The sequence below is a fragment of the Colossoma macropomum genome, unplaced genomic scaffold (genome assembly GCF_904425465.1).
Source record: "Colossoma macropomum unplaced genomic scaffold, Colossoma_macropomum, whole genome shotgun sequence".
NCBI lineage: Eukaryota > Metazoa > Chordata > Actinopteri > Characiformes > Serrasalmidae > Colossoma > Colossoma macropomum.
Genome location: NW_023494793.1, coordinates 13,813,353 through 13,838,158, shown reverse-complemented (window position 1 = coordinate 13,838,158; position 24,806 = coordinate 13,813,353). Strand labels below are relative to the sequence as shown.

The window sequence follows — 24,806 nt, the reverse complement described above, 5'->3', positions numbered from 1 at the left end:
TGAGATGTAAACAAAGTTATTCAAAGTGGTTTGATGTGAATCTTTGAAACTTGAATTTCTTTACCGTGGTGGTGAGAGGAACCGGGGGTCACAATGTCTAACACACAGTTTTTTTAAACACAACATTTTATTTACTATCCAAAACCACCAGTGAACCTGCATGTGTCTTCTGAGCTTGATCTGTAATGCTGTTAATGGTAAAATAGCGTTAATAGTGATTTTAATAGCAATTCTTTGGGGCACTGTTTTGCCTTACAGCGCCCTGCATGCTCGTTCTACAATGAATATATGCAAAACTTTATGTCAAAATCATTATAAAACAATGTTTCATGTATCAGGCAGTGTATCTAACCATTTAATATGAGGGAGTTTTCAGAGGCATTAAACTCTTCAGATGTCTGGTTCCTATCACCACCACTGTGAACTTTCCTGACTTTGTAAGTTTCTCTAGAACAGAGCATCTCACATCAAACCACTCTAAATGCCTCTGAATGATTATATCATGAAGAAAGTTTGAAAAATTGGTGGTATTCACCTTTACAAAAGTTTGTTTTTCATGACCAATCTGAAGTTTACTCCTCACAACACACTATGTAAAGTCTTTTTACAAGGCTGAAGTCAGCTTCTCATTCATCAGCTTCTTGTTCGAATTTTCCTGTTCCTCTTAAATGGTGCCTGAGGCACCAGAATGTAACTGCTGCACCATTTAAGGTGGAACGGGAAAATTCGAACAAGAAGCTGGCGAATGAGATGCGACTTCAGCTTCGTGACAGTTTCTTGTTGCAGATTAAACATATCACAAAACCAGCTGGAGTGATTATAAATGCAAATAAGTCCCAAATTATCGATGTTCGTCTTAAATCTTTCTCTTTGTCTTTTTAGCTACTAGCTAGACGAGACTATTGTCTGCGTTACTATGATGACCAGCAGTCTGCGCGGCAACCTTCAGAGTTAAAGGGTGAATTAGCAGTTCTACATTAACTCCAGCGTTTAAGACCATTTATTGTTAGAACTGTGTTGAACGATCAGCAGAGCTTTATTTTACTGTAAAGGAGGATTATTTTATTTTTACCTAAAGATCTAATTCTGCTGTGGAGCCGCAACAGGACAGTAAAAGAGCCACATGCAGCTCCAGAGCTCCTGGTCTGTCTGGTACGTCTGTAGCATGCGGTCGATTGTCACAGAGAGTAATCTCCCAGTGCTTAGAAGAGAACAGAAAACGTGTTGACTCAAAACACACTTATAATAGAAGCGAATGAGCAGGTGTGTTTTTCTTTTGTTTCTATCTTTCTTCCTCATCTTCCTCCACTTTGCTATGCTCTTTCTTCATTGTGTCCTTCTTTTCAGCTTCCTCACACTGGGCTTTCTTCCCCCTTATCTACAAATCGTCTTCATTTCTCTGCTTTCTCTCTCTCTCTCTCTCTCTCTCTCTCTCTCCCCCCCACCAATTTGCTTCCTCTGCTTTTCCACTTCCTCTCCTTCTCTGCCCTTCTCACTCCATCTCTTCCTCCCATTCTGCCGTCCACCTGTCCTTCCTCTCTGCGCCTGTCCATCTTCATCCTCCACAGGAAGTGCTCCCGGCATGACCTTTGACCCGAGGCAGCCGGACTGCGTATAAACAGTTGGGTTTTTTGTCCGCTTCCTGTTTGGCTGGAACAGCAGCGGCGCCTATTTTAGTCTGTTTACAGAACAGCCTTCTTCAGGAATCTGTGTGTGTGTTATGAGTGTATGTGCGCTTGCATGCTAGCGTTTGCATGTGTGATTGTTTGTCTGTACATTTTGAGTTTTTTTTTTTTAAGTGCAGAATGCATGCTTTTCTAAGCACCCTTTATGTGCTGCTTGATGGAAAATGATGCATGTTCCTCTCATCATTGCGGGTCTTTTGGAGAGAGGCTGGAGCAGAAGGGTGCTTCAGTTCTGCTTACTGCATACATCCACATCCCTCACTCTGTAATTGTTCTATACTTCATCTGCTCTGAAAAGGGGTTTGGATCAAAGCTGACTGTCCTGTAATAGAAACCTCTTGTCTAGGAAACAAGAAAGCATTTTAATTGGTGCCACATCATGTAGGTCGTTACAAAATACTATGCCAAATATATGAAATATATGCCTGCATAACGGCACGAAAAATCCTTGTGCTGTTAATGGAATAATCTTTGGCTCTCATGCTGCTCACATGGACCACCGAGTGTACTGACAAAGTAAGAACTTTTTGTTTAAACTGAGGGTCTGACAACTTCTTAACTAGAACTAGGCTGGTCAGCTAGCTAACAGGCTACAAGATAACTATCAGCCCGAACAACTCCATCCTTAATATCACAGGCTTGAATTAAAGTACTCACGTTATGATTAACTGTAAAACAGCAGTATTAAAGTCTAAAAAAAGGTCCCTTGAATGACTGACCCACTTCAAAATCCCGTGTTCCAGTCAGAAGTAGCATCAAACCCAGGCTGAGTCCCAACCGGGTCTGTATTTCCTAAATAGTGTGCTAGTTATGGGAGTTTAGAAATTCTAGCCTCTACATTCAAATGGGGCATCATTTATCAAGTATGGATTTTGCTGAATCCCAAATGACTGTTTTATACCTGTATTTTGCACCGTTTGGCTGCCGGATCCAGTATGGGAGCCATTTGAGATTCAGCCCAGCATGAGAAGGGGAAGAGGCCGTTGGATTGGTGCTACATATAACTCTGTGGTAATTTGGTGATCAAAAGTACTTGTAAAGCGAAAGTTTTTGCATTAAACATTGCTGTGTAATCATTTGTTCATTCTTATCTGGAAAAAAAGTTAAAAAATTCATGAAACGACCAAACGTTCTTCTCCTCTTTCAGTGGTCCATACGCTAAACGAGCTACATTTTATCATGGGGAATGAAGTCCATGAAAAAATCGCAGTAACGCACAGTCTCAAGTGGCTTATTGCTTTAATATCCATTTGTAACAGTCTGTTATTTAATTATAATTAGTATTAAGCCCAACTACGTATATCATGTGTTTTGCGATGAAACCCTTCATATATAAATTAATATTTGTAAGTGATGCACAGAAATGAAAATTCTTGGTTGAAACTTAAATTCCAGACACATTGGGCTAAAACTGGAAACCAAAAAAGCTCACAGTAAATAAAAACAGTTTACATAGTATAAACTTACTAAAATGATGATAGTATGTTGACTTTGTGCCACAAAATCCGACGTCATTGACAACAGAGGACTATTGGTCATTCAAGACTCTGAATTCCATTAATATTTTGCGCTTTTGCTCTATTGTTTGTGAATTTGTAATCATTTTAAAAACTGTAGCTGCTTCTGTTGTTTTGCTGTATTCTGCGTATTAAGTCAGGTATTGTGTTATTAAATGATATCAAACCTTGGGTGTGTATCTCCTCTTGAAACTCGACATGGACAGATTTTAAATCACTTGTCTAATGTTCCTCATAGAAACCATGAAAAGGATCCACATGGCTGAGATGTTCACTGTTTATCTACTGCTGCTCAGACTGCGCTGGAGCAGTAGACTGTTATCTATTGCGACTGGCGCTGGAAAAAGGAGGCAGCAAAAAAAAAAATATATATATATATATATATATATATATCATTTTAAATGATTATTTAAAAAAAATATATATAAAGTTTTATATTTTGAAACTTTGATATAGGCTTATGTAATCTTTTTAATTTTTGCACATTTTCTCTTACCGAAGTGCAGTTATATACAAGTACATGTACCATAAAAATAGTCTAAAATTATTTTGGAATAAAATCTCATGACATCAACTTTAGGTTAAAGGAAAGTTTTTTTTTGTGAAGTTTGTGGATGTTGTGTTCAGTAGACCAGGCACAGCAGAGCTGCTGAAGTTTTTAAACATTGTGTCCACTCACTGTCCACTCTATTGGACACACCTACCTTGTTGGCCCACCGTGTAGATGTAAAGTCAGAGACAGTAGCTCATCTGTTGCTGCAGTTTGTTTTAGTCATCCTCACAATAAACAGAGAAACATAATTGTCCGTTACATCAGGTCCACTTGCCATAAAGGTGCTCTTTGTAATTCTACAAATACAGATTATAGTCCAACTGTTTCTCTGCATAATTTATATATAACACTGAATAGATATGCACACACAGAAAAGAGCTCTTCTTATTTTTTGTCAGTGCACTGAGTTGCATCACAGTGTAATTGTGAGGAATAGATGTTTTTAGAAGGTATTTGAGCTGGTTTCTGCAGCGAGTGATTGTATAAAAGATTTCACACAGACTAGACTTTCAAAAGTGGTGGTAACAAAACTGAGCATATTAATACATAGTGGGGACGTGTCCCCATTGTCCCTAGTGTCCCCAGGGTCCTCAGCATACATTACGCCTTTGCCTTGAGGTAGAGGTCTGCGCTCGAAGGACCCGCCACAATATCTCGCGGCACAGGACTAATTTTCAGTGTTGTGCGTGGGAGTGGGCAGGAAACCAGCCCACTGCAGAGGATGTCAAATCTTGGATGTCATTTCGCCTTGACGGAACTGGACGGGCAGGAGCAGGCCAAAACGTTTCAGTTGCGGGCAGGAGTGGGGCAAATGACTCCGACTTTCTGCGGGAATGGGCAGGAGCGGGACGAAATCGGGAGTGGGTAGGAGGGGGACTGAAAAACAGGTCCGAGCAGTCCTCTACATCCCAGTATAGCTAAACTTTAAAAATAAAATAAAATAAGCTAAACTAATCATTGATAACAAGAACGAGAGACTAATAAAGGTAGAAACCTTTCAATCCCAAATAGAAAATGCTCACACAAAGTCTCTATAATGTTTTACCACCTTGATAACATTAAGAACGGTTACATGACAAAAAAGCTACATCTGATCTACACTTAACAGCATGACCTTTCACACTGTGTACAAATTAAACACTATTACCTCCTGTACCTACCTAACACTGCACCTCCTGTTGAAAGCAATTTTTGCCAATGTTCTGTGAAACTTGCCCAACAGTAGCGACAAAAGAACACAGGTGTAGGTGGAGCATATTTAGGTAATTTCTCTAAATAGTAGTGCTGTCACAGTGCTTTAGACTGCACTACTTTTCGCATGTGCACGGAACATTAGTTGCGGCAAGACTTAATATGGCCAATCTAGTTAATAAACGAGCCATTTGGAATATTAACACACGCTCTTTGCTAACTCCACTCATCATAACCCAAAGCAGCTCTTTATCCTGCTCTGCAATTAGCCTCCCGGTCAGTGACTCCAAACTTTGTCTGCACATCAGTCACACAAACATGTGCACATGCTCACTTTCCCTAATGATTTTCCAAAAAAGTCTCTCTTGCTCACCAGTGACTTATCACTATCTGTAGTTCTGCAGTCTCTGGATTCAATTAAGTTGTTTGTTTCTTTGCCAGTGATATCCCCCCCTCCATCTCTCTCTGTCTGCCTGCCTGCCTGTGCATCTGCCTCTCTTTCTCTCCCTCTCCCAGTGTATTGAATTATGCTCCTCTTCAGCTGCCTCTGTTGTCTGCCTGTCTGTCTCCAGTTAGCCCATGATGCTCTTTCAGCCAGTCGAAGAATCAATGCAGTGCAGATCAGACCTGTTAGAAGGCCTTTTGTTTCATAGCAGCCAGTCACTGTGTCCTGTGTTGCTAAAACTGCGCTTAAAGTGAAAGTTCGGCCAAAAATTTAAAAGGCCCATATCATACATTAGTATCGGTCCACTTATGTTTGTGTTTTTATGTACCAAAAATAGTCATAATTCATTTTTACATGGCCATTTTCCCAACTCTTTCAATCCTTTAGAAGTAAACAGTCTGTTCTTGTTACTGTGCCTTTAAGACTGGTATGTAAATGAGCTCTGTTCTGATTGGCTGCCCTGTATTGCTCGTTATTCAAAAAGCAGTCCAGGTTAAAACACTCTTTATAACTTCACTGTGAATGGGCGGGGCTAAACTGAACAATGTTTACATACGACATCAAGTTCTTTTATTTCTAAAAAGTTATATGATATACAGTAGTGGAAACTACATAAGTCTATTTGAGATTACTTAGCAAACTGATGGTTTGAGGCAAGTATGTGATGATATAGCCATGCAGTTTGCACAGTGCTTAAATGGTGACTATAAGCTAACAATAGTAGCTACATTATCCTCTAGTGCAAAACTAAAGAAGCAACCTTCAGACACCAAACATGACTTGGCTGATGGACTTCATTTGAGGTAAAGGGGAAATTATCCACCCATTTTAATACTCTTTTTAACATGCCCTCCTCAACTTGGCCTCGCCACTTCCCCTGAGGGAATCTCTGACACCATCATAAGGACTGTTCCATTACTGTATTAGCTGAAGTAACGTTTATTAGGTGAGCCTGTGGAGGGGCAAGGGAGTTCACATAAGTGTAGACTTTAACAGCAGAACCTGCAGGAAAGCATTGCAATCTGCTTTTTAACACTGACTAAAAATGCAGAGCAATAAATGCTTCAGAATACTTAATATTTCAAAACCATAACATCGGTTTGTTGTATTGAAACTGGGATTCAAGTAGCGAACTTCTCAGTCTGGTGAACATGACTGCTGACAGAGCCTTGTTACTTTACTAGTTTGCTAGTTAGCAAGCTAAAGCCTGCACATCCACTCTGCTAGAAAAACTAGCATAGACCAGCATGTCCGGTCATCAGCAAACCCAGCATATGTTGTGTTTTGGGGACTGATTTGCTGGTCAGCATCAATGGAAGCTATTAGGCTGGTCACTATCAAACCCAGCATATGTTGTGGTTTGGTGCTGGTATGCTGGTCAGCACTAATGGAAGCTATTAGGCTGGTCACCAACAAAACTGGGTCCATTCGTGGGTCCATGCAGCCATATTCATTCATTTCCACCCATCAGTAACGAGCACTCATTAGAGCTCACGTGTCAAACACAAGGCCCGCGGGCCAGATCAGGCCCGTCACACAATCCTATCCGGCCTGCAAAAGTATTTTAATTTCCTATTAATATTAGCCCGTTTTACGATGTGCTGCACTACAGTCCCCAGCATGCATTGCAACGCAATGTGCAACATTAATGTGCTCCGACTCTCCTACCGCAACAACAGTCTATGGGACAGCGGTTACACCTCAGTTCTACACAATTCTGAGCAGTTCCACACCAGTCATATCACCAAAATGCATTTCAGCTGCGGTTTAACCAATATAAACACTTAAAGTCAGCCCAGCGGCTCAGAAAATGAGCCCAAGTTTTAAGGAACTTGCAGCGAACACAGGATGCCAGATGTCTACTTTAAGCAAATAGGTAGGTTTAAAAGGCTGAGCACCTGGGGACGTTTATATTTTAAGTGTCCATGTAATATTTTAAGGTCTACTACAAATGTCTGTATTTTACTGTTAAACAATGGCCAGTTGGGGTTATAGCACAACGTTAATTAAAGATGAGATAAAAACTTCTCTGGCTCACAGATTTCTTAATATGGCCCTTTTACTGGTTGAGTTTGACACCCCTCATTAGAGTGAATGTGTGGCGCTGGCTTAGAGAGAACCATTTTAATTTTGGTTAAGACGGAGATGACTCAAACTGTAGCCTGTGTGGGTGGCAGAGGGTTGTAGAGCAGTAGATGTTAATCAGTTTAGTAAGTAAGTTCAATAAGTTAAACTGTTTGGTTAATTATGTGTGTTCAGGGGTGGGGGGGTGGTGTTTGGGGGCAGTGGTGTTTATGAAATCTGTGAAGCAGGTCTGCTGGCAGAAAGTGTGTGGTGTGATGTGGCAGGAAGTAACTGGAATTGACTGATTCTGTTACTCTCACACACACATGCCGAAAGAAAGATCTATACAGTATATACACTCTTAAATATAAAAGTGCCAACTGGTACGTAAACGGTCATTTGGGGCGATGCCAAAGAAAGAACCGCTTCTGAACTTTGGTTGGTGCCACAAAAAATGCTAGAAAAACCCAGCTTAGACCGGCATGGCTGGTCACTAGCAAACCAGCATTTGTTGAGTTTTGGATGCTGGTATGCTGGTCAGCAGCAATGGAAGTTGATATGCTGATCACCACCAAAATCAGCATATGTTGTGTTTCGATGCTGGTATGCTGGTCAACCAGCATGAACATACTGGGGTGACCAGTTAAACTAGAAGCAGGCCAGCATAAACAAGCATAAACCAGCAAAGACCAGCATAGACCATCTTAGACCAGCATGAAATAGTTGCTGGTCTGTGCTGTTTTCTTTCAGCAGGGAAGAACCACTTTTGGTTCCACAGAGCACTCTTTAAACGTTCTTTAAACTCTTTAAAGAACTCTTAACAGGCCTTCACAGCACATTTTCAAAAATTATTCTTTGTGTAGCCCCTTCTTATGGATTCTTAACTGGTTCCTCTGAGAAGCAAAACCTTGGAGTTCTTCAGTTTCAGTTAGCGACTGCGTTGAGCTGCTAGCGAGCAATGAGGGGAATGAGGAAAAGGAACGGGATTCCTCGACATTAACAGTAGTGTACTGCTACAATGAAAAATAGCATTTAAACACAATAGAAACACTAATGTTGGCTTGCTGGCTGGCCTGTGAAGACGAAAGCTCAGTTTGCCTCCAGTTTTGTAAATCACACACATTTCCCTCAAACCATAATTTGAAAATGCCTGTTGTCCTTTACATTGTGTGTAAATTTCATGATGAATGGACCAAAAGAAATGACCCAAAATTACTTGGAAAAAAATTCTGGTTCCATTGACTTACATTAAAAGTAAACTATGTTTTTTCCTCCTCTTGTTAAAGCTGTTTTGGAGATATGAGGTTTTGATCCGGCAGGAGAGACATGCAAACCTGAGAGACAAACACACACACACACACACACACACACACACACACACACACACACAGTCTTCTGTGCTTTTCCACTGCATTCCACCGTGTCGATTAGAAACACACTTCCTCTCACAAACAGAATTTAAAGCCAATTAAGCCCCATGGGGTAGAGGGGCACAGCAGAGGGGAGAGGACCAGCAGCAGCTATTAAACACTGTCACCTGAGACACACACTCATACACACACACAACTAGTACAAGAGAACGTGTAAAGTGTGAACTCACAAGTGCTTTTGTGGTACTAACTGTGACACCCGAAGCCCCAGCTTGTATACAAGGTCTGGTTTGAGTGTAAAATGCATTGATCTGAAGGTGAAGAATCGACTGCATTGATTCTGTTCAGTTGTTTGGACCAAACAAAAAATGTAAACAAGAATCAGAATCTAATCGAAACAGAACTGAATCAAATCTATTTGAATACTCTATCTCTCTCTCTCTCTCTCTCTCTCTCTCTCTCTCTCTCTCTCTCTCTCTGTGATAAGACTCTCGTCCTGGTCTCAGGGCCATTAGCCACTGGTCAGGGATAATTGTGGCAGAGAGCCGCTGAGCTTTTTGATGTGGACGCCGACTTCCTTTTGATGTAAAAATGTATCCACTGCGATTATCAAGATTATGCCTTCCTCCCCTCCTCCCTCCTTCCCCCCTTCCCCTTCCTTCACCCCTCTTTTTCCATCCCGCTCATTTAGCTGGGAGATTAATTGGATGCAGCTTTGCTCTGATGGCTGAAGTTGATGTGGCTGTCGCCACCACCAAAGCTGAGCTCAGCTCACATGTAGCTACTGTGCCCCCCTCTCTCTGTATCACTCTCTCTATCACACTCTTTGACTCATTCTATCTCTCACTCTCTATCGCTCTCTCTATCACACTCTTTCACTCATTCTGTCTCCGACTCTGTATCACTCTCTCTATCACACTGTCACTTATCCTGTCTTTCACTCTCTCTATCACTATATCACATTCTGTCAGTCATTCTGTCTCTCACTCTGCATCACTCTCTCTCACACTCTATCACTCATTCTATCCCTCACTATCTCTATCACGCTCTCTATCACATTCTGTCACTCATTCTATCTCTTACTCTGTACCACTCTCTCTACCACACTCTGTCACTCATTCTCTATCACTCTTTGTCTTCATCTCACTTTCTCTCTCTGTATCACTCTTTCTATCACATTATATCACTCATTCTGTCTCACACTCTCTGTCTTCCTCTGTCTTTCTCTCTCTGTATCACTCTCTGCTTCATTCTTGTTCTCAAAGGGAACACTGTGACATCTGTATAATCAGCAGCTACCCTCTAATTAGGAGTTTATTAGGAACAAAATGTTAAGATCAGAATGTAGCGCCAGAAGTTTACTGACCTCCAAAGCCATTGATCCAGGCCCACAACGAGGTTTAGGCTTTGGATATTTGAAACAAAGCCGAGAGTAATTTGTTGGGTGAACAGCAGATTCTTTACAACTTGTTTTAGTTTCAATTTTTATTCATTTTTAAACTTTCTTTTGTTTTTTTTGAGGTAGTGATCTTACAGATCGGGACTAAGACCAGCTACATCATATCTCCAGGCTATTTGTATAAACAGGGGTGGATCTATGGGGTGGCAAGAGGTTTCAGCTGCCATCACAGTTCCACAACCTCTAAAATATGATGCAATATTGTATTATGTATAATGTGTCTATACTCAAGAAACTCTATCACACTCTTTCACTCATTCTATCTCTCACTATCTCTATCACACTCTTTCACTCATTCTGTCTCTCACTATCTCTATCACTCTCTCTATCACATTCTGTCACTCATTCTGTCTCTCACTCTCTGTATCACCCTCTCTCACATTCTATCACTCATTCTATTTCTCACTCTATGTATCACTCTCTCTATATCACACTCTGTCACTCATTCTATCTCTAACTCTGTGTCGCTCTCACACTCTATCACTCATTCTACCTCTCACTCTCTGTATCACTCTTTCTATCACATTCACCCATTCTGTCTCACACTCTCTGTCTTCCTCTCACTTCCTCTCTCTGTATCACTCTCTGTTTCATTCTCTATCACACTCTTTCACTCATTCTATCTCTCACTATCTCTATCACTCTATCACATTGTCACTCATTCTGTCTCTCACTCTCTGTATCTCTCTCTCACACTCTATCACTCATTCTGTCTCACTTTCTGTACCACTCTCTCTACCACACTCTATCACTCATTCTCTATCACTCTTTGTCTTCTCACGTTCTCTCTCTGTATCACTCTTTCTATCGCATTCTATCACTCACTCTGTCTCACACTCTGTCTTCCTTTCACTTTCTTTCTCTGTATCACTCTCTGTTTCATTCTCTATCATACTGTCACCCATTCTCTGTCACTCTCTGTATCTCTTCCTATATCACTGTATTTCTCTCTGGATCACTCTCTGTGCATCTCTCTGTGTCACTCTCTATTCGTCTTACTCCTTCTATATCACCCTTTTTGTATATCTTTCTCTGTATCACTCTCTTTTTCTATCTCTATCTGTATCAGTCCCTTTCTCTGGTCACTCTCTCTCTCTGGATCACTCTCTGTATCACTCTCTCTTTGTTTCTCTATCTGTATCACTTTCTTTTTCTGGTCACTCTCACTCTTTTTGTATCACTCCCTCTTTGTATCACAATCTGTATCACTCTCATTCTCTGAATCACTCTCTCCCTCTCTGTATCTCTATCTGTGTCACTCTGTGTCTGTATCACCCTCTTTCTGTATAACTCTTTGTATCACTTTCTCTGTATCTCTCTCCCATTCCTCTCTCTTTTCTCTCCTTTTTCTCGTCCTCTCGTTGTGTCTCTGCCTCTCTATTTTGTTCTCTCTCTCTCTCTCTCTCTCTCTCTCTCTCTCTCTCTCTCTCTCTCTGTCTGTCTCTCTCTCGTGTTTTTGTCTCTCTGTGTTTAAATATTTAGTTAATATGGAGATTTGCTCCTCAACAGGAATATAATGGATGTTTATGGGCAGTCAGTGTTGGTAATGTTAAAGAGTGTAATGTACCATGTATCTTCTAAATGGCTCATGAGACTCTCACAGCATTTAAACATCTCTGTTCTTTAAAGCCGTTCCACTTACTTTTAAATGGTTTATATGCTGGTGGAAACTGATGAGTTGCGTGTAACAGAGCTGGTGGTCCTCCGTCTGCTTTGGTTTGTAGTTTTTGTTTTTTTTTTTTCTTTCTTTTTCTTTCCTGGCGTTTCTAAGATACTGAGCAGAGCTCACTCCATGCACGCAACGCCGGAGGGTTATAGTGAGCGTATTAGGAGTGTATGTGAGGGAACCTTTGTGCTAGTGTGGACTAATTTGTATGTATGAGTGTGCGAGGGTGTTTACTGTACAGTTATGTTTTTATTGGATGCATGCGTGTGTGTCTTGGTTCTGCGTGTGTGTGTTCAGTTTTATGTAGGGGTGTGTTGAAGAATGCCTGTTTGAGTAATCTTGCTCCACAAGCATATTTGTGTTGAATTTGGACGTTCTATTTCACATTTGACTCGTGAACATAGAAATAACACAACATTTTTCATGCTAAAACCATTTTTTTTAATCTCTTGCAGGAACCTCAGCAACAACCGAATCCGTATTCTGAAAAATGGCTCCTTCGCCGGCTTGTACTCCCTGGATAAACTGTAAGTAATTATGGTCATTTTCATCTTCATCGCCATCCTCATCCTCATGGCCATCAGAGAGCTTTACACAACCTTTCTATGGCAGTCCTTTGATCTGTCCTTTCTTTCCCATGGATCTTAGCCATGAGCTGAAGCTCGTAACACGCACGGGCCGGCCTTGGGGTGGACAAATAGCCAGGACTATTTCACATGATGCTGGGAAAAAGCATTAGGACCCATCGCTGAACTATACGTGATCTCTTCTAGCACAAGATGTACCTTCCCTCAAGAAGGTTACTTGTTCTCAAAGGGAACACTGTGACATCTGTATAATCAGCAGCTACCCTCTAATTAGGAGTTTATTAGGAACAAAATGTTAAGATCAGAATGTAGCGCCAGAAGTTTACTGACCTCCAAAGCCATTGATCCAGGCCCACAACGAGGTTTAGGCTTTGGATATTTGAAACAAAGCCGAGAGTAATTTGTTGGGTGAACAGCAGATTCTTTACAACTTGTTTTAGTTTCAATTTTTATTATTTTTTTAAACATTTTTTTGTTTTTTTGAGGCAGTGATCTTACAGATCGGGACTAAGACCAGCTACATCATATCTCCAGGCTATTTGTATAAACAGGGGTGAATCTATGGGGTGGCAAGAGGTTTCAGCTGCCATCCCAGTTCCACAACCTCTAAAATATGATGCAATATTGTATTATGTATAATGTGTCTATACTCAAGAAACTCTTAAAATGGACAAGAACATGACAAGAAAAAAAGTGTGTCACTTAACCATGTAAACAAATGTATAAAATGGATACTGATAACTAAATTGGAGGACTATTCTTATGTAAGCATAAACTACAGTTAAATTGCTGTGCAGATTTTGGCTAGCCATAAACTATTTTCAACATGTAATACAGCCCATTCATATAGCCGTTTACTTCTGCTTCATTACATTTGAAAAATAGATTATTAATACATTTGGAAAAGGTTTATCATGTTTGTTCAGTGGTTAGAAGGTTTATATAAATCTGTATTAAACAGATCTGTATTCTTGAGAACACAGCTCTACTGCTTCACAGCCCAGTGCTGGGGAGATTTATACCTCTCGAGCCAATGCTTGGCATTGGGTATGGGGAGCTTAGGCTACGTTCACACAGTAGGTAAAAGTGGCCCAAATCCAATTTTCTCACCAAATTTTTTCGTTTGGCTGTTCACAAAATCTTTTAAATGTGACCTGTATGCAACATCAGTCTGAACAGCTCACGCTCCTAAAACGCTCTTCTGCATGCGCAAAAGAACAACGTGTCACGTTGTTTCACTTGGCTCATCCAGAGGTAAACAATCATAGCTGCCAAAGAACGCCAGTCGCCCTCGGAGCTTCAGTTTCATCTTTGCCAGCGTCACAGGAGCGATCATGAAGCTTCACTGACTGACAGCTGGGCTCATCACCCAGAATGTGTTTGTGCTTGCTGTAAAAAGGGCTTGGTCACTTCTTCGGTTTGTGTCCTCAGATTCTTCAAACTTTGCTTTCAGACTTTTAACTTTCCTTTGACGCTGCAGCCTCGTTCTCTTACAACCGCGTTCGGCCATTTCTTTCAAAATCTCTTTGAACACAAAGCGTTTGCGAACGAAGCAGAACTCTTCTAATTTTTTGTACTGAAACATCAGCCTAAATGTTTATGAGGTATCAGCAGCACGAAATTATGACGAATGTCGAGTTGGATTGACGTAAAAGTTGCATGAATTCCGATCTGGCTGTTCAGACTGAGTCGCATTGCCGCAGATTGGATTTCAGCACCACATATGAAAGCGTCTCAAATCGGAATTAAAAATCGATTCGGTGCGTTTTTTGCTGTTCACACTGACACACAGATCACACATCTGTGTCACATATGAAGAAAAAGATTGAATTTGGGCAGCTTTTACCTGCTGTGTGAACAAAGCTTTAGGCTCATGTGCAGCTCCTTCAGAGCATCCCATTCTATTGGTTGGTGTTTTTCTATGGAGATTATACAAGCTGTACGTGCACAATTGAACACCTGTGTCAGCAGTGAATAGCTGAATCCACTAATTAGAAAGGGCGTTTGGGTACTATTGGATATTCAGTGTATTTCTAAAACCCTGTCCACTGTTGTGTCTGCACTTTTGTATTGTTTTCTGAAAAAACAATAGAGAATAGCCAGTCCAACTCTTACAGTCCAACAATGCACCGCAAAAGACAGTACAGTTGTAGGACCTTGTGGATAACAACTGCAGCCGCCTTGACGTCAAACAATCCTGAACAACTGTCACAGTAAAACCTACGAAGATGAAAATCCAGTTCTCTTCCAGGTTTATAAAAATTCATTAAAACGTTATTGAAGTATTGAATACGTAGTTCAGTTGGGGGACCCCCAAAACAGGTGGAAATTTCATGTCTACTGTAAAAAAGGATTACATGAGTAACAATCAGTGATCAGACCAGCCAGCCACATTCTCTCTTTCTGCTTTTGCCCCATTGGTGTAGAGAATCTGTCTGGCCAGACTGTTCCTCTGTCTCTCTCAGGCCGCGTTCCAGCAGGGAGGATGAGACAGTACGTGTGGCTATCGCTGAGTTCTAGCGAAGAGATCCTTAATTACCCCTTCATCTATCACAATCTGAAAAAGCTTCTCCGCCCGGAGAGATAAGGAGGGAGGGAGGAGAGGCGAGACTGCTAGGGAGGCAGGCAGGGGGAGAAGCAGGATTTTGTCCTAAGTTGACGAAAGGCTGGTGGCGTGAGGATAGATAGTGGGTATCTTCTTATTAGTAGACTTCACTGGGGTGTGAGGGCAGATTGTCTCAGGGTTGGAGCTTTGCTTAAACCTCTCTTTCCTCATACCTTAAATTTAGATGTCCTAATGCTGAGCCAAGTCAATTGCTTTCACTTTACAGGGTTGAAGCGTCACAAAAAATTGTTTAACCTAAATGTGAGGTGATCATATATAAACGTATGATCTTCTCCAATCAAAAACAGATGGCATTCAAAAGTGCAACTGTAACGAAGCATGTATTGTTGTATTTGTGGTCAGCGTGTCAGCAGTGGTTAACTTGATTAAATAAGGTCAACCTGCATTCACTTACTAGCGTACAATCATGTGAAGCGTGCAGTGGTGGAAAAAGTACTGAAAATTCTTACTTAAGTATGAGGACTGTTACTGTAGTGATCATTTGCGGGAGCAGAAGTAAAATTATTAATGACGGATATTATTCAAATAAGGAAAAACAACTCAAGCAGTTACTTTGTTGTATATCTGCGATCACAATCTGAAAATAGTTCTCAGTTGATTTGGCTACGTCATTGGAAAAACCTGTACAAAGAAAACTAAAGCAAAACACAGTACAGTCCTGTGCAGAAGTGGTCAGTTGACATCCTCTACAAAGAACCCACTTCTGCACATTTTAATGCACAGTTTCTTTTTTTTTTTTTGTTGAGTTTAACATTTTGAAAAAATTTAAATATAAACTGTAACGGTTGCACCGGCAAGTATGTTAAATTCAGCAAATAAACACTAATTGTTTATTAAAATGTGCAAAAGTGTGTTATCTGTAGAGGATGTGTTGTTTACTTAGAAAACCAGGAGAATAGTTCACTTGACCAGGGGTGGCCAAAATTTTGCCTATCACTGTATTACAAAATGGCAAATTTTGAGTCCTGAGACTGATCACGGTATGCTCTGCTACTGCACACTCTTTGTTCACACCAGCAGCAGTGCAGTGCGCCAAGAAGGCCAAAGGTCATTTATTTTCAATGAGAGATGGCAATTCTGGCAACGGGAGGTGGCGTGAACGTTTGCGTTGTGAAGTGGGTGGTGAAAGCAACGCAACAGAGTTGAGCAGAGTTTAGCTTTATGCAAATGAGGAGCAAAGTGATGCGGTGGTTACCAATAGGAAGTGAGCATTGAGCAATATTAATAATGAATAGATATTGTAGTTATTCTTAAGCAACAAAGTGGAGCTGAATTGTGAAATGCAAAGATTTCAACAGGAGACAGAAGATAATAATGCTGTGTTCTGTAGTTCTTTTGAAAATGCACGAAGATGACAAACTAAGCAAAGTGTCTTCATCATACATGCTGGTCACATTTGCCTCTCTCTGTCTCCTCTAAACGTGATGTATCTGAGCACGTCCTGACCTGTAGCGTTTTTGGAGCTATGAAAAACGGAATCTTTTCAGTTTAAAGGTAGAATAAGTGATTTATTTTAGAAATAGTTTTGTTGTATTTCTTTTAAGTACTCTTTAGATCTTGATAGCAATCAATAAATCAAATGCTCTGACAATAAAAATAAAAATAAATCACTATTTGTGGAGGCCACAGAACTGTAAAAAGCTGAATGAAATTATGTACTCATTTGCGCGTTATGTGGAGTCTGTCATGCAGCTTTACACACACACACACACACACATAGCTGAGAGGTAGTGAGCTACATTCACAAGAATGACAGAGAAAGTTACACAGGTACCTACGGCAGCTTGCTAAAGAAAGACAGAAAAGAAAGACAGAAGTAGAAAAGGCTTTGAACAAAAAGAGGTTGGATTAAGCACAAGGTCAAACCAGAGTGAACATCAGTGTGGCTTTCCAACGGTAGTGAAACCTGAGGTAGTTGAAAGGCCTGGAAAGCAACACCAAGGTTATTATTTCTCTGTTGACAGGTTTTATTATCTGGTTTGTTTTGTTTTGGGGGAATTAGTTTTTTTCCTGAATTGCTTACGTAGCCACATTATGTATTAGTCCAACGCTAGTGTTAGCTAAGCTGTAGGTGTAAGCTAGCTGGCTATGTTTATATTTTATGTAATCTGTATGTGTAAATGTTCGTAGGCCATGCACGTTCATGTGTTTTGGGGAAGTGGCTTTGGAAGAAAGGTCGAAAGTTGGGAGCGTGTTGGATTTTTTTTTAAAAAACTGGCTTAGACTTCATGGCTTCTGAAAAGTCTCCTACTCCAGCTTCAACCAGACTTTCTTCTAAATGGTTAACAAGCTGAAACATGCATTTGTTTTCACTTTCTAATGTTTTCTATATAAAATAAACTCAGGTAAATGTAAAAGTGTTATGATGTACTTCTACTTAACAAGTATTGTCAGAGGGAAGAATGTATGCAAGTACTGTAATGAGAGAAAATGTAATTCATTACTTTCCACCTCTGGAAACATTGAAACATCAAGACAAAAAGGTTGGATCTGAGAAAAACATCATAACTGAGCAATGAAGCTCATAATGTTAATGTAGCCTTCACATTACAATTTCATCTTTACAATATTTCATTTTTACAAAATCAGACTGAGTGAAAGGGGTGGGCAGTATGAAAGTATTTATCGATATAGTGATCAATAACCTCCTATTATGTGACAACCTGCCTTTCTCAGCTTATTGTGAACATTGTCAGTACATAAAAACACTGACCAGCTGCATGTTTCATGATGCGTATCGTGAAAATGTCTTGATGTGTCATGATGATGTATTTTCTCCATATTGCCCATCTCCACTGAGTAAGATGTAAAAGGCAGCAACTGATCCTAGATTGATCTTTCTTTATAGTCTTGGTCTGGTTTAAAGTTTGTTATATCTCACCTCACTATAGATCATTGTTCAGAAATGCATACTTGTGGCCAGTTTATCAGAAACACCTGTGCTGTAGGTCACCATTAATCGTAACTATACCAGTGCCAGTACAAGAGGTATTTCTGGGGATTTTCACATGTCACTTCTAGGTTCAGAGTGGTCCACCACCTAAAAATATCTAACCAAGAGTGGCCAGAAGCTGAACACTGATGAGGGGCTATAGGGTGGCTAACAAAGTTTGTGCACCTATGTAGTGGATCTGTAAGGCAGGTGAACCTCATTAAGTGGCCACTAAGTGGAAGTACATGACAAGAGCGTGAGTCACTTTAATAATGCATGCATACAGTCCATGCATGCCCTGAATCACCGCTCAGATCTGGGTCCATAGGTGCAGTATTTAGCTCTCGGAATGCAGCCAGAACAGCAAGAGAGGAAAGCAGTCATAAAGGGCTGTCTTAATGGCCTGGGCAGGGTCAGTAGCAGCCACTCGGAATGAGAAGCAGATTTTAATTAAGTGCGGCTCTCTCAGTAATGACAACAAGAGAGAGAGAAAGAGAGTAAAAGTCAAGCCACAACCTCACAGTCACCTCCTCCGCCCAGACCACCTTATTTATTGCCTTTATAAAGGCGTGTGTGTTTGTATGCTTTGTTTTTCTCGCTTACTGGGGGCCAGATATCCCTGCTAGTGCTAGACACAAGATGTTGGATACAAGATACTGCTCAGCTCCCTATGAGAATATTGAAGTTGCTTTGTGTTCAGCTTACTCCAAAAATAGTCAGTTAGTTGAGACTTGTTTAGTGTATTAAGTTTGCTTCTTCAGTTTTACACTGGAACTACAATGCTAACTAACACAGCTACCAAGTAATGGAAGCATATACTGCACCAATCATCACAAACTTTCTTCAAATCACATTGAGTTTTGGGGATTTGGAGACCTCACTGGTGGAACATTGCAACATCGGTTGTGTTTTGGACCCCTTCCCCGAGTGGATGAATCTGATGATTGCAAGTGCATTGAGCATTCAAAGAGAACTCAGTCAAAACTTGGTGAAGTCTTCCGAGGATGTGAGTAAATGATCTACTGTTGTCATCATATCTTTATCAGTGTAATGTTGATTTTACATTTGAGAGCTAAACTTTGAGCCAGACCTTCTTTTTGAGCCTGGGCACACAACAATAATATGTAAAGATGTATGATGTGGTCTGGAAAACTTCCACAAATTATGACCTGATGCTTCTGACTTTTAAATTATTATTTTAGGCTTTACAGGATAACTTACAGCAGCAAATAGGCATCACATGTCCACCTCTTTTTCAAGCTTTCTTCATAATTCAGTTGTTGAGGTGTAAACAAAGTCATTCAGAGTGGTTTTACGTTGAAATGGTTCATTGTAGAGAAACTTGTCTACTCAGATTTCTTTATAGTCATGGTGATAGGAACCAGGGGTTGTTCTGCAACTTTTACAACACAAATATAACCATTTTATGAAAAATTATGCTTTAGTCCAAATCTTTTCTCAAAACTATCATAAAACAGTGCCTCAGGCATCAGGTGTAGTATTTCTAACTATTTCATGTTTTAACATTCTGTTAGGGAGCTTTTAGAGGCAGTTAACCCTTCAGACGCCTGGATCACCACCACTGTGGACTCGGCTACTCTATCAAGAACAGTGGATTTACATCAACCCTGAACAAATCAATATAATTAAAATCAAAATAACTGTTTTATCTTAACTCTACAAGTCAATACTAAAGCTCTCGTAAAGATAGTAATACAAGAGCGAGTGCATGTGTGAGTGTGCATGCGCACCATCATTAGCTGCGTGTGTGTAGGACGCGGCCAGTCGCCAGCGCGTAGGTGTTTGTTTGGGGAAAACGGAGCTGATAGTGCTTGTTTTTGTAAGTGCAGACAAGGACCCCTGGGGAGCAGCAGAGGTTGAAGGTTTAGAAACCTGAGCCAAAGCCACAAACACGAGCTGGTACCTGGGACAGCGCTTTTAAGGCAGCGGGGGGGTGAGCCAGGGCGGGGGTGGAGGCAGACTTACAACATCTTAAAAAGTCAGTGGGACAGCAGCTATGCACGCCGCACACATACACACCCCAATACATCAATTAACCACACACACACACACAAAGCACTTTTCCAGGCAAGAACTGGATAAAGCGACAGTTCAGAGAAAAAATTACATTTACAAGATTGCCCCCTTACTTTAAGTGTATTCAAAGTTTGCTTCAAGCACATAGAAAGATTTTTGCCTGTTTTTATAGATAACACTATACAGTTGTAACGGAAAAGTTTGAACACCCCTGGTCAAAAGACGTGTTTTATTGATTTGAAGTGAAAGCAAGTTAACACGTTCTCTACACGTTCTCTAACACACTTAAACATGAACGTTTAGCAAGTTTTAGTGCATAATTTCAGTGTTTGTTGAGTTCAACGTGTAGGAAACAAAATATAAAATAGTAATAATAATAATAATATATGCAATGACTTTTGCACATGCCACATTTTATATTTTACCATTTTTCCCCCAAGATGTTAAATTCAGTAAATAAACAGTAATAGTACATTACAAATATGTTCTCTGTAGAGACGCATTAACTTATTTTTACTTAGAAACAGAACATGTCCTTTGACTTGGACTCCTAGACTTTTGCATATGACTTCATTATACAGTGTCAGAAACCACATGAACAGTTTGAGGCATTTGTGTGATGATTTAAGCAGGCAGCTTGCATTACTTGTTAGCTACTATTGCTAGCTACAGTGTAAATCTAAAGTCAGCAGTGTACTCACTAAACGACATCAAACTATAGCCGAACACGCTGTTGTAAGTGTGTTTGAAAAGAACTTGGTTTAAGGGTGCCTACACATTAGACAACGTAAGGACGGAGCGGTAGACGCAGACGTGCAGATCTTGAGTTTGTATAGCTCAAAATCAAAAACCAGAACCAGAAAAGAAGAAATATGGACAATCAGAAGAAAGTTTTGGCGATGCTCACGTGCAGAGCCTAGCAGAGAACAGCTATGAAGGCAAAGAAGTCATATAGAACAGGAGAAGAATTCACTGCGACGCTACTGATCAGCCTCTCCTCCATCTTGGATTTATATCTGTCGTCTGCCTGTGCTGCCCATCCACGTTTCTATTGGTTGACGTGCCTCCAGAATCTGTTGCAGCAGAAATTGAAATGGTTTGAACTGTTTGAGTGCTTGACAGAGCATCTTTTCACTGTATACAGGCACGTTTTTAGCCCAACTGAGCTAATCACAGTGTCCAAACTGAAACACACTGGGGGACTGCATTTCTGACACTGTGTCAGACTCTAGCGTGTAGGCACTCTAAGGCCCAATCTCATTTCTTATTTTTACCCCTACCCCTTGTTTTCGATTTGTCATCTTGCCCCTTGGAACTCAGTTACAGGGGTAGTGGTTCCTCAAATACCCTTAAATAAAAAAGAACATTACTTCACTAACAGGCTAGTAGCGCAGCTCTGTAGGTGACCCTGCCAGTCTGCAGTGATAGCAGAGGAGGGTAAAGTTCAGCTCCTCACTGCTGGGCTTCAGTTACATTTAGGGAATCATATGCTTTCACAGAGGGGGATGCTACAGTTATTTATCATCAGTTTGGAGGGCCATATAGCCCTAACATTTTGCCCTACCCATCTATCTCAACCAAAATTGGGACACCCTACCGCTAGACGTCAATGAGCAAAACGGAGGGGTGAGTGCTAAGTGGTAGGGGCAAGGGGTGAAATGGGATTGGGCCTAAGTCTTTTGGCAAATATTGCCGAAAGGTAACATGGTGGTAGTGGAGGCAGTGTTGCTTTTTGCCGTTATAATTGCTTTACCTTCTTCATATTTACGTAATATGATTTCTTGTTTCGTAACCATTGAACATGCTTCATGTGAAGGGCTGTTCATTATAAACGTCATGTTGAACAGCCAGTACCAGATACACCATCATGCTGAATTTGATGCACTAATCTCTCAACGCTAATGTTAGCAAATTTCCACTCCATCTTAAATAGTGCAGCAGTTATACACTAGTGAACAACTGAATGAAACCGCTGTGTCATTTAAGGTGGAACGGGAAATAAGGCTAAGAAGCTCACTTCAGCTTCATCTAATCTCTGTCCACTGTACGAGACTCTGTCACAATCAGCAAACCGGGGCTGTACCATTTGAGGTGGGGTTCGCTGGTTTAACCCCTAAATTACTACAGATATACACGTAAATTTAACAATTATAGTGTGTCTGAGTGATAATTGTGTTCACATGCGTGAGTTTATACACAGTAACTCACAGTAACCGGCCTAGAACTCTCCCGAATCTCCCGATTACCCACTCCGGCATCGCCCAAGACTTATATATTAATGCACTGTATGAACGAGGCCCTCTTTTACATGCTTTGTGGGTAACACTCCTGGCCTCAGCCAAGACCCCTGCAGGAGCATGTGTGTGTGTGGGGGGTGCATGACTGAGCATGATCCACTGCTCTACTGTTGTTCAGACTCTGCCTTAATGATGTGTACTGTGTACAGATGGTTTATTTCTTATGCGACTACTGTGTAACCCTCTAAACCACCACCCTCTTTCTGCATCTCTCTGTCTCTCTCTCGCTCTCTGTTTCCCGGCTGTTGCTTCGTCTTTGTCTTCAGTCATCTTCAATTCAAAGAGTGAGTTATTGGCAGGATCCTTCCATTGATAATGCTGCCAAAGCATTGATGGTCATACCACATATGTTACTGATAAGAATGAAAGAAAAACTCTCTCTGGATCTCTCGGTCTGTATTCGTCTGCTTCAGTCTCTCTCTCTCACTCTCTCTCCCTCTCTCTCTCTCTCTCTCTCTCTCTCTCTCTCTCTCTCCCTCCCTATCCGTCACTCTCCATGTGTTCTCCTCTGTGCATCCTATTATGGAAATCTCTCTCAAACTCTTTTGGCTGAGCTTCAAGCCTCTAAAAACAGATCTCTCTCTCTCTCTCTCTCTCTCTCTCTCTCTCTCTCTCTCTCTCTGTCTCTTTCTCTCTCTCTCTCTCTCTCTCTCTCTCTCTCTATCTCCTTCACTGCTTCCCTCTATTTCCTCCTCTGTCTTTCTCTTTCTTTCCTTTCCTTATTTTCTCTCTTCTTCTCTTTCCTCTCTCTTTCTCTCTCTTTCACTCCCCTCTCTCCCTACTCTATCTGTCTCTCTTCTCTCTGTCTGTCTGTCTTTCCTTTGTTTCTCTGCTCCCTCTCCCCTGTCTCTCATTTCTTTCTCTTCTCTTCTCTTCTCTTCTCTTCTCTTCTCTTCTCTTCTCTTCTTTCTCTTCTCTTCTCTTCTCTCTGTCTGTGTCTCCTTTCTTTCTCTTCTCTCTTCCTCACTCTCTCTCCTCTCTCTCACTCTCTTTGTCTCGTTTCTCTCTTCTTTCTCTCTCTCCCTCCCTCCTTTCTTTCTTTCTCGTTTCTTACTCTCTCTCTTTTCTCCTTTCTTTTTCTTCTCTCTTTCTCACTCTCTTCTCCCTCATTCTCTCCATCTCTCTTCTTTCTTTCTTAGTCTTCTCTCTTTTTCACTCTCTCACTCTCTCACGCTCTCTGTCTGTCTATCTGTCTGTCTCTGCTCTGTCTCTCTCTCTCTGTCTCTTTTTCTCTCTCTGTCTCTTTTTCTCTCTCTGTCTCTGTCTCTCTCTGTCTCTGTCTGTCTCTCTCTCTCTGTCTCTCTCTCACTCTCTCTCTCTCTCGCTCTCTCTCTTGCTCTCTCTCTCGCTCTCTCTCTTGCTCTCTCTCTCTCTCTCTCTCTCTCTCTCTCTCTGTTGAAACACAGTAACTGTGATGAGAGTCTGAGACGTGTTGTCACTTTACGTCTTGATTGTGGAATGTTTCTGAATTGGCTAAATGTGCTGCTGTGTTTCTCGGCCGAGCAGCGCTGGGGCTGTTTTACCTCAGACTAACCCTTCCTGCTCGTCTGTCTTCCCATGTTTCTGTTTAACCCATAACGTCTGTATGTGAAAGAGACAGTTTCTGGCTTTTAATCTGCTCTTCTCTATTAATAACGTTATTTCTCACATTTATTTGATATGTAAAGAATGTGATCTGAAGTTTAAAAACACCAACATTTTTAACAAGAAAACCTATGAATATGAATCTGCTTCACATGTCAGCCTCCTGTTATTGTTACTCTAATGAAACAAATCAATAGTAAGCATTAAATGCTGTGAATTCCCTTGTGAGTGTGCACACATGCTCACTCAGAAACCATCGCAGTGCACAGTGCACGTTGCAGCCTTCGGCGAGGATCCTCCTGACTGACTTTATGCGAAGTTGGTCGTTTTTCATTTTGTTCGTTGTCTAAGCAAAAAAGCAAATGAGTTTCTCGAACCTAACGCTTCTATAACCAGCTGGCTTAACTAGCCAGCTAACGCTAACAGCTGTTTAGACAGCATTTATTCCTCTTTTTTAGCCCACTGTTACTGTGATGTATGTAGTTAGGTTATTCATTGACGCTCAATTTTACACTGAACGCAGATTTTTTGGGAACCAAAGGATGGAAATTATTACAGAGGAGGAAAACAAGATGCGCGCCTGAATGAACGCGTAGTGCTTCTAGAACAGGATGAGCAAGACATGAAGTACAACCGTCATTGCTGCTTAAATGGTCATTTTCAAGGCTTTACGTTTACACAGCAGATTTACAAGTCAAGTATTTAGTAAAGAACCATAGATAGAATAATACAAAATGCTACAAATATAAAAATGTAATTAACTCATTGCAAATTACTTTATTTAGCAAGATTG

General features: G+C 40.8%; 1 protein-coding gene across 1 annotated transcript in view; it reads left to right on the top strand.

Annotated features, from left to right (window-relative positions):
* The first annotated feature begins 11,830 nt into the window (after positions 1 to 11,830).
* adgra2 (adhesion G protein-coupled receptor A2) overlaps positions 11,831 to 24,806 on the top strand; it is a 63,053-nt gene continuing 50,077 nt past the window's right edge. The window contains exon 1 of the mRNA XM_036578559.1: positions 11,831 to 12,477. Within this exon, the coding sequence (XP_036434452.1) occupies positions 12,374 to 12,477 (104 nt within the window). The 5' untranslated portion in view covers positions 11,831 to 12,373. The remainder of the gene's footprint in view (positions 12,478 to 24,806) is intronic.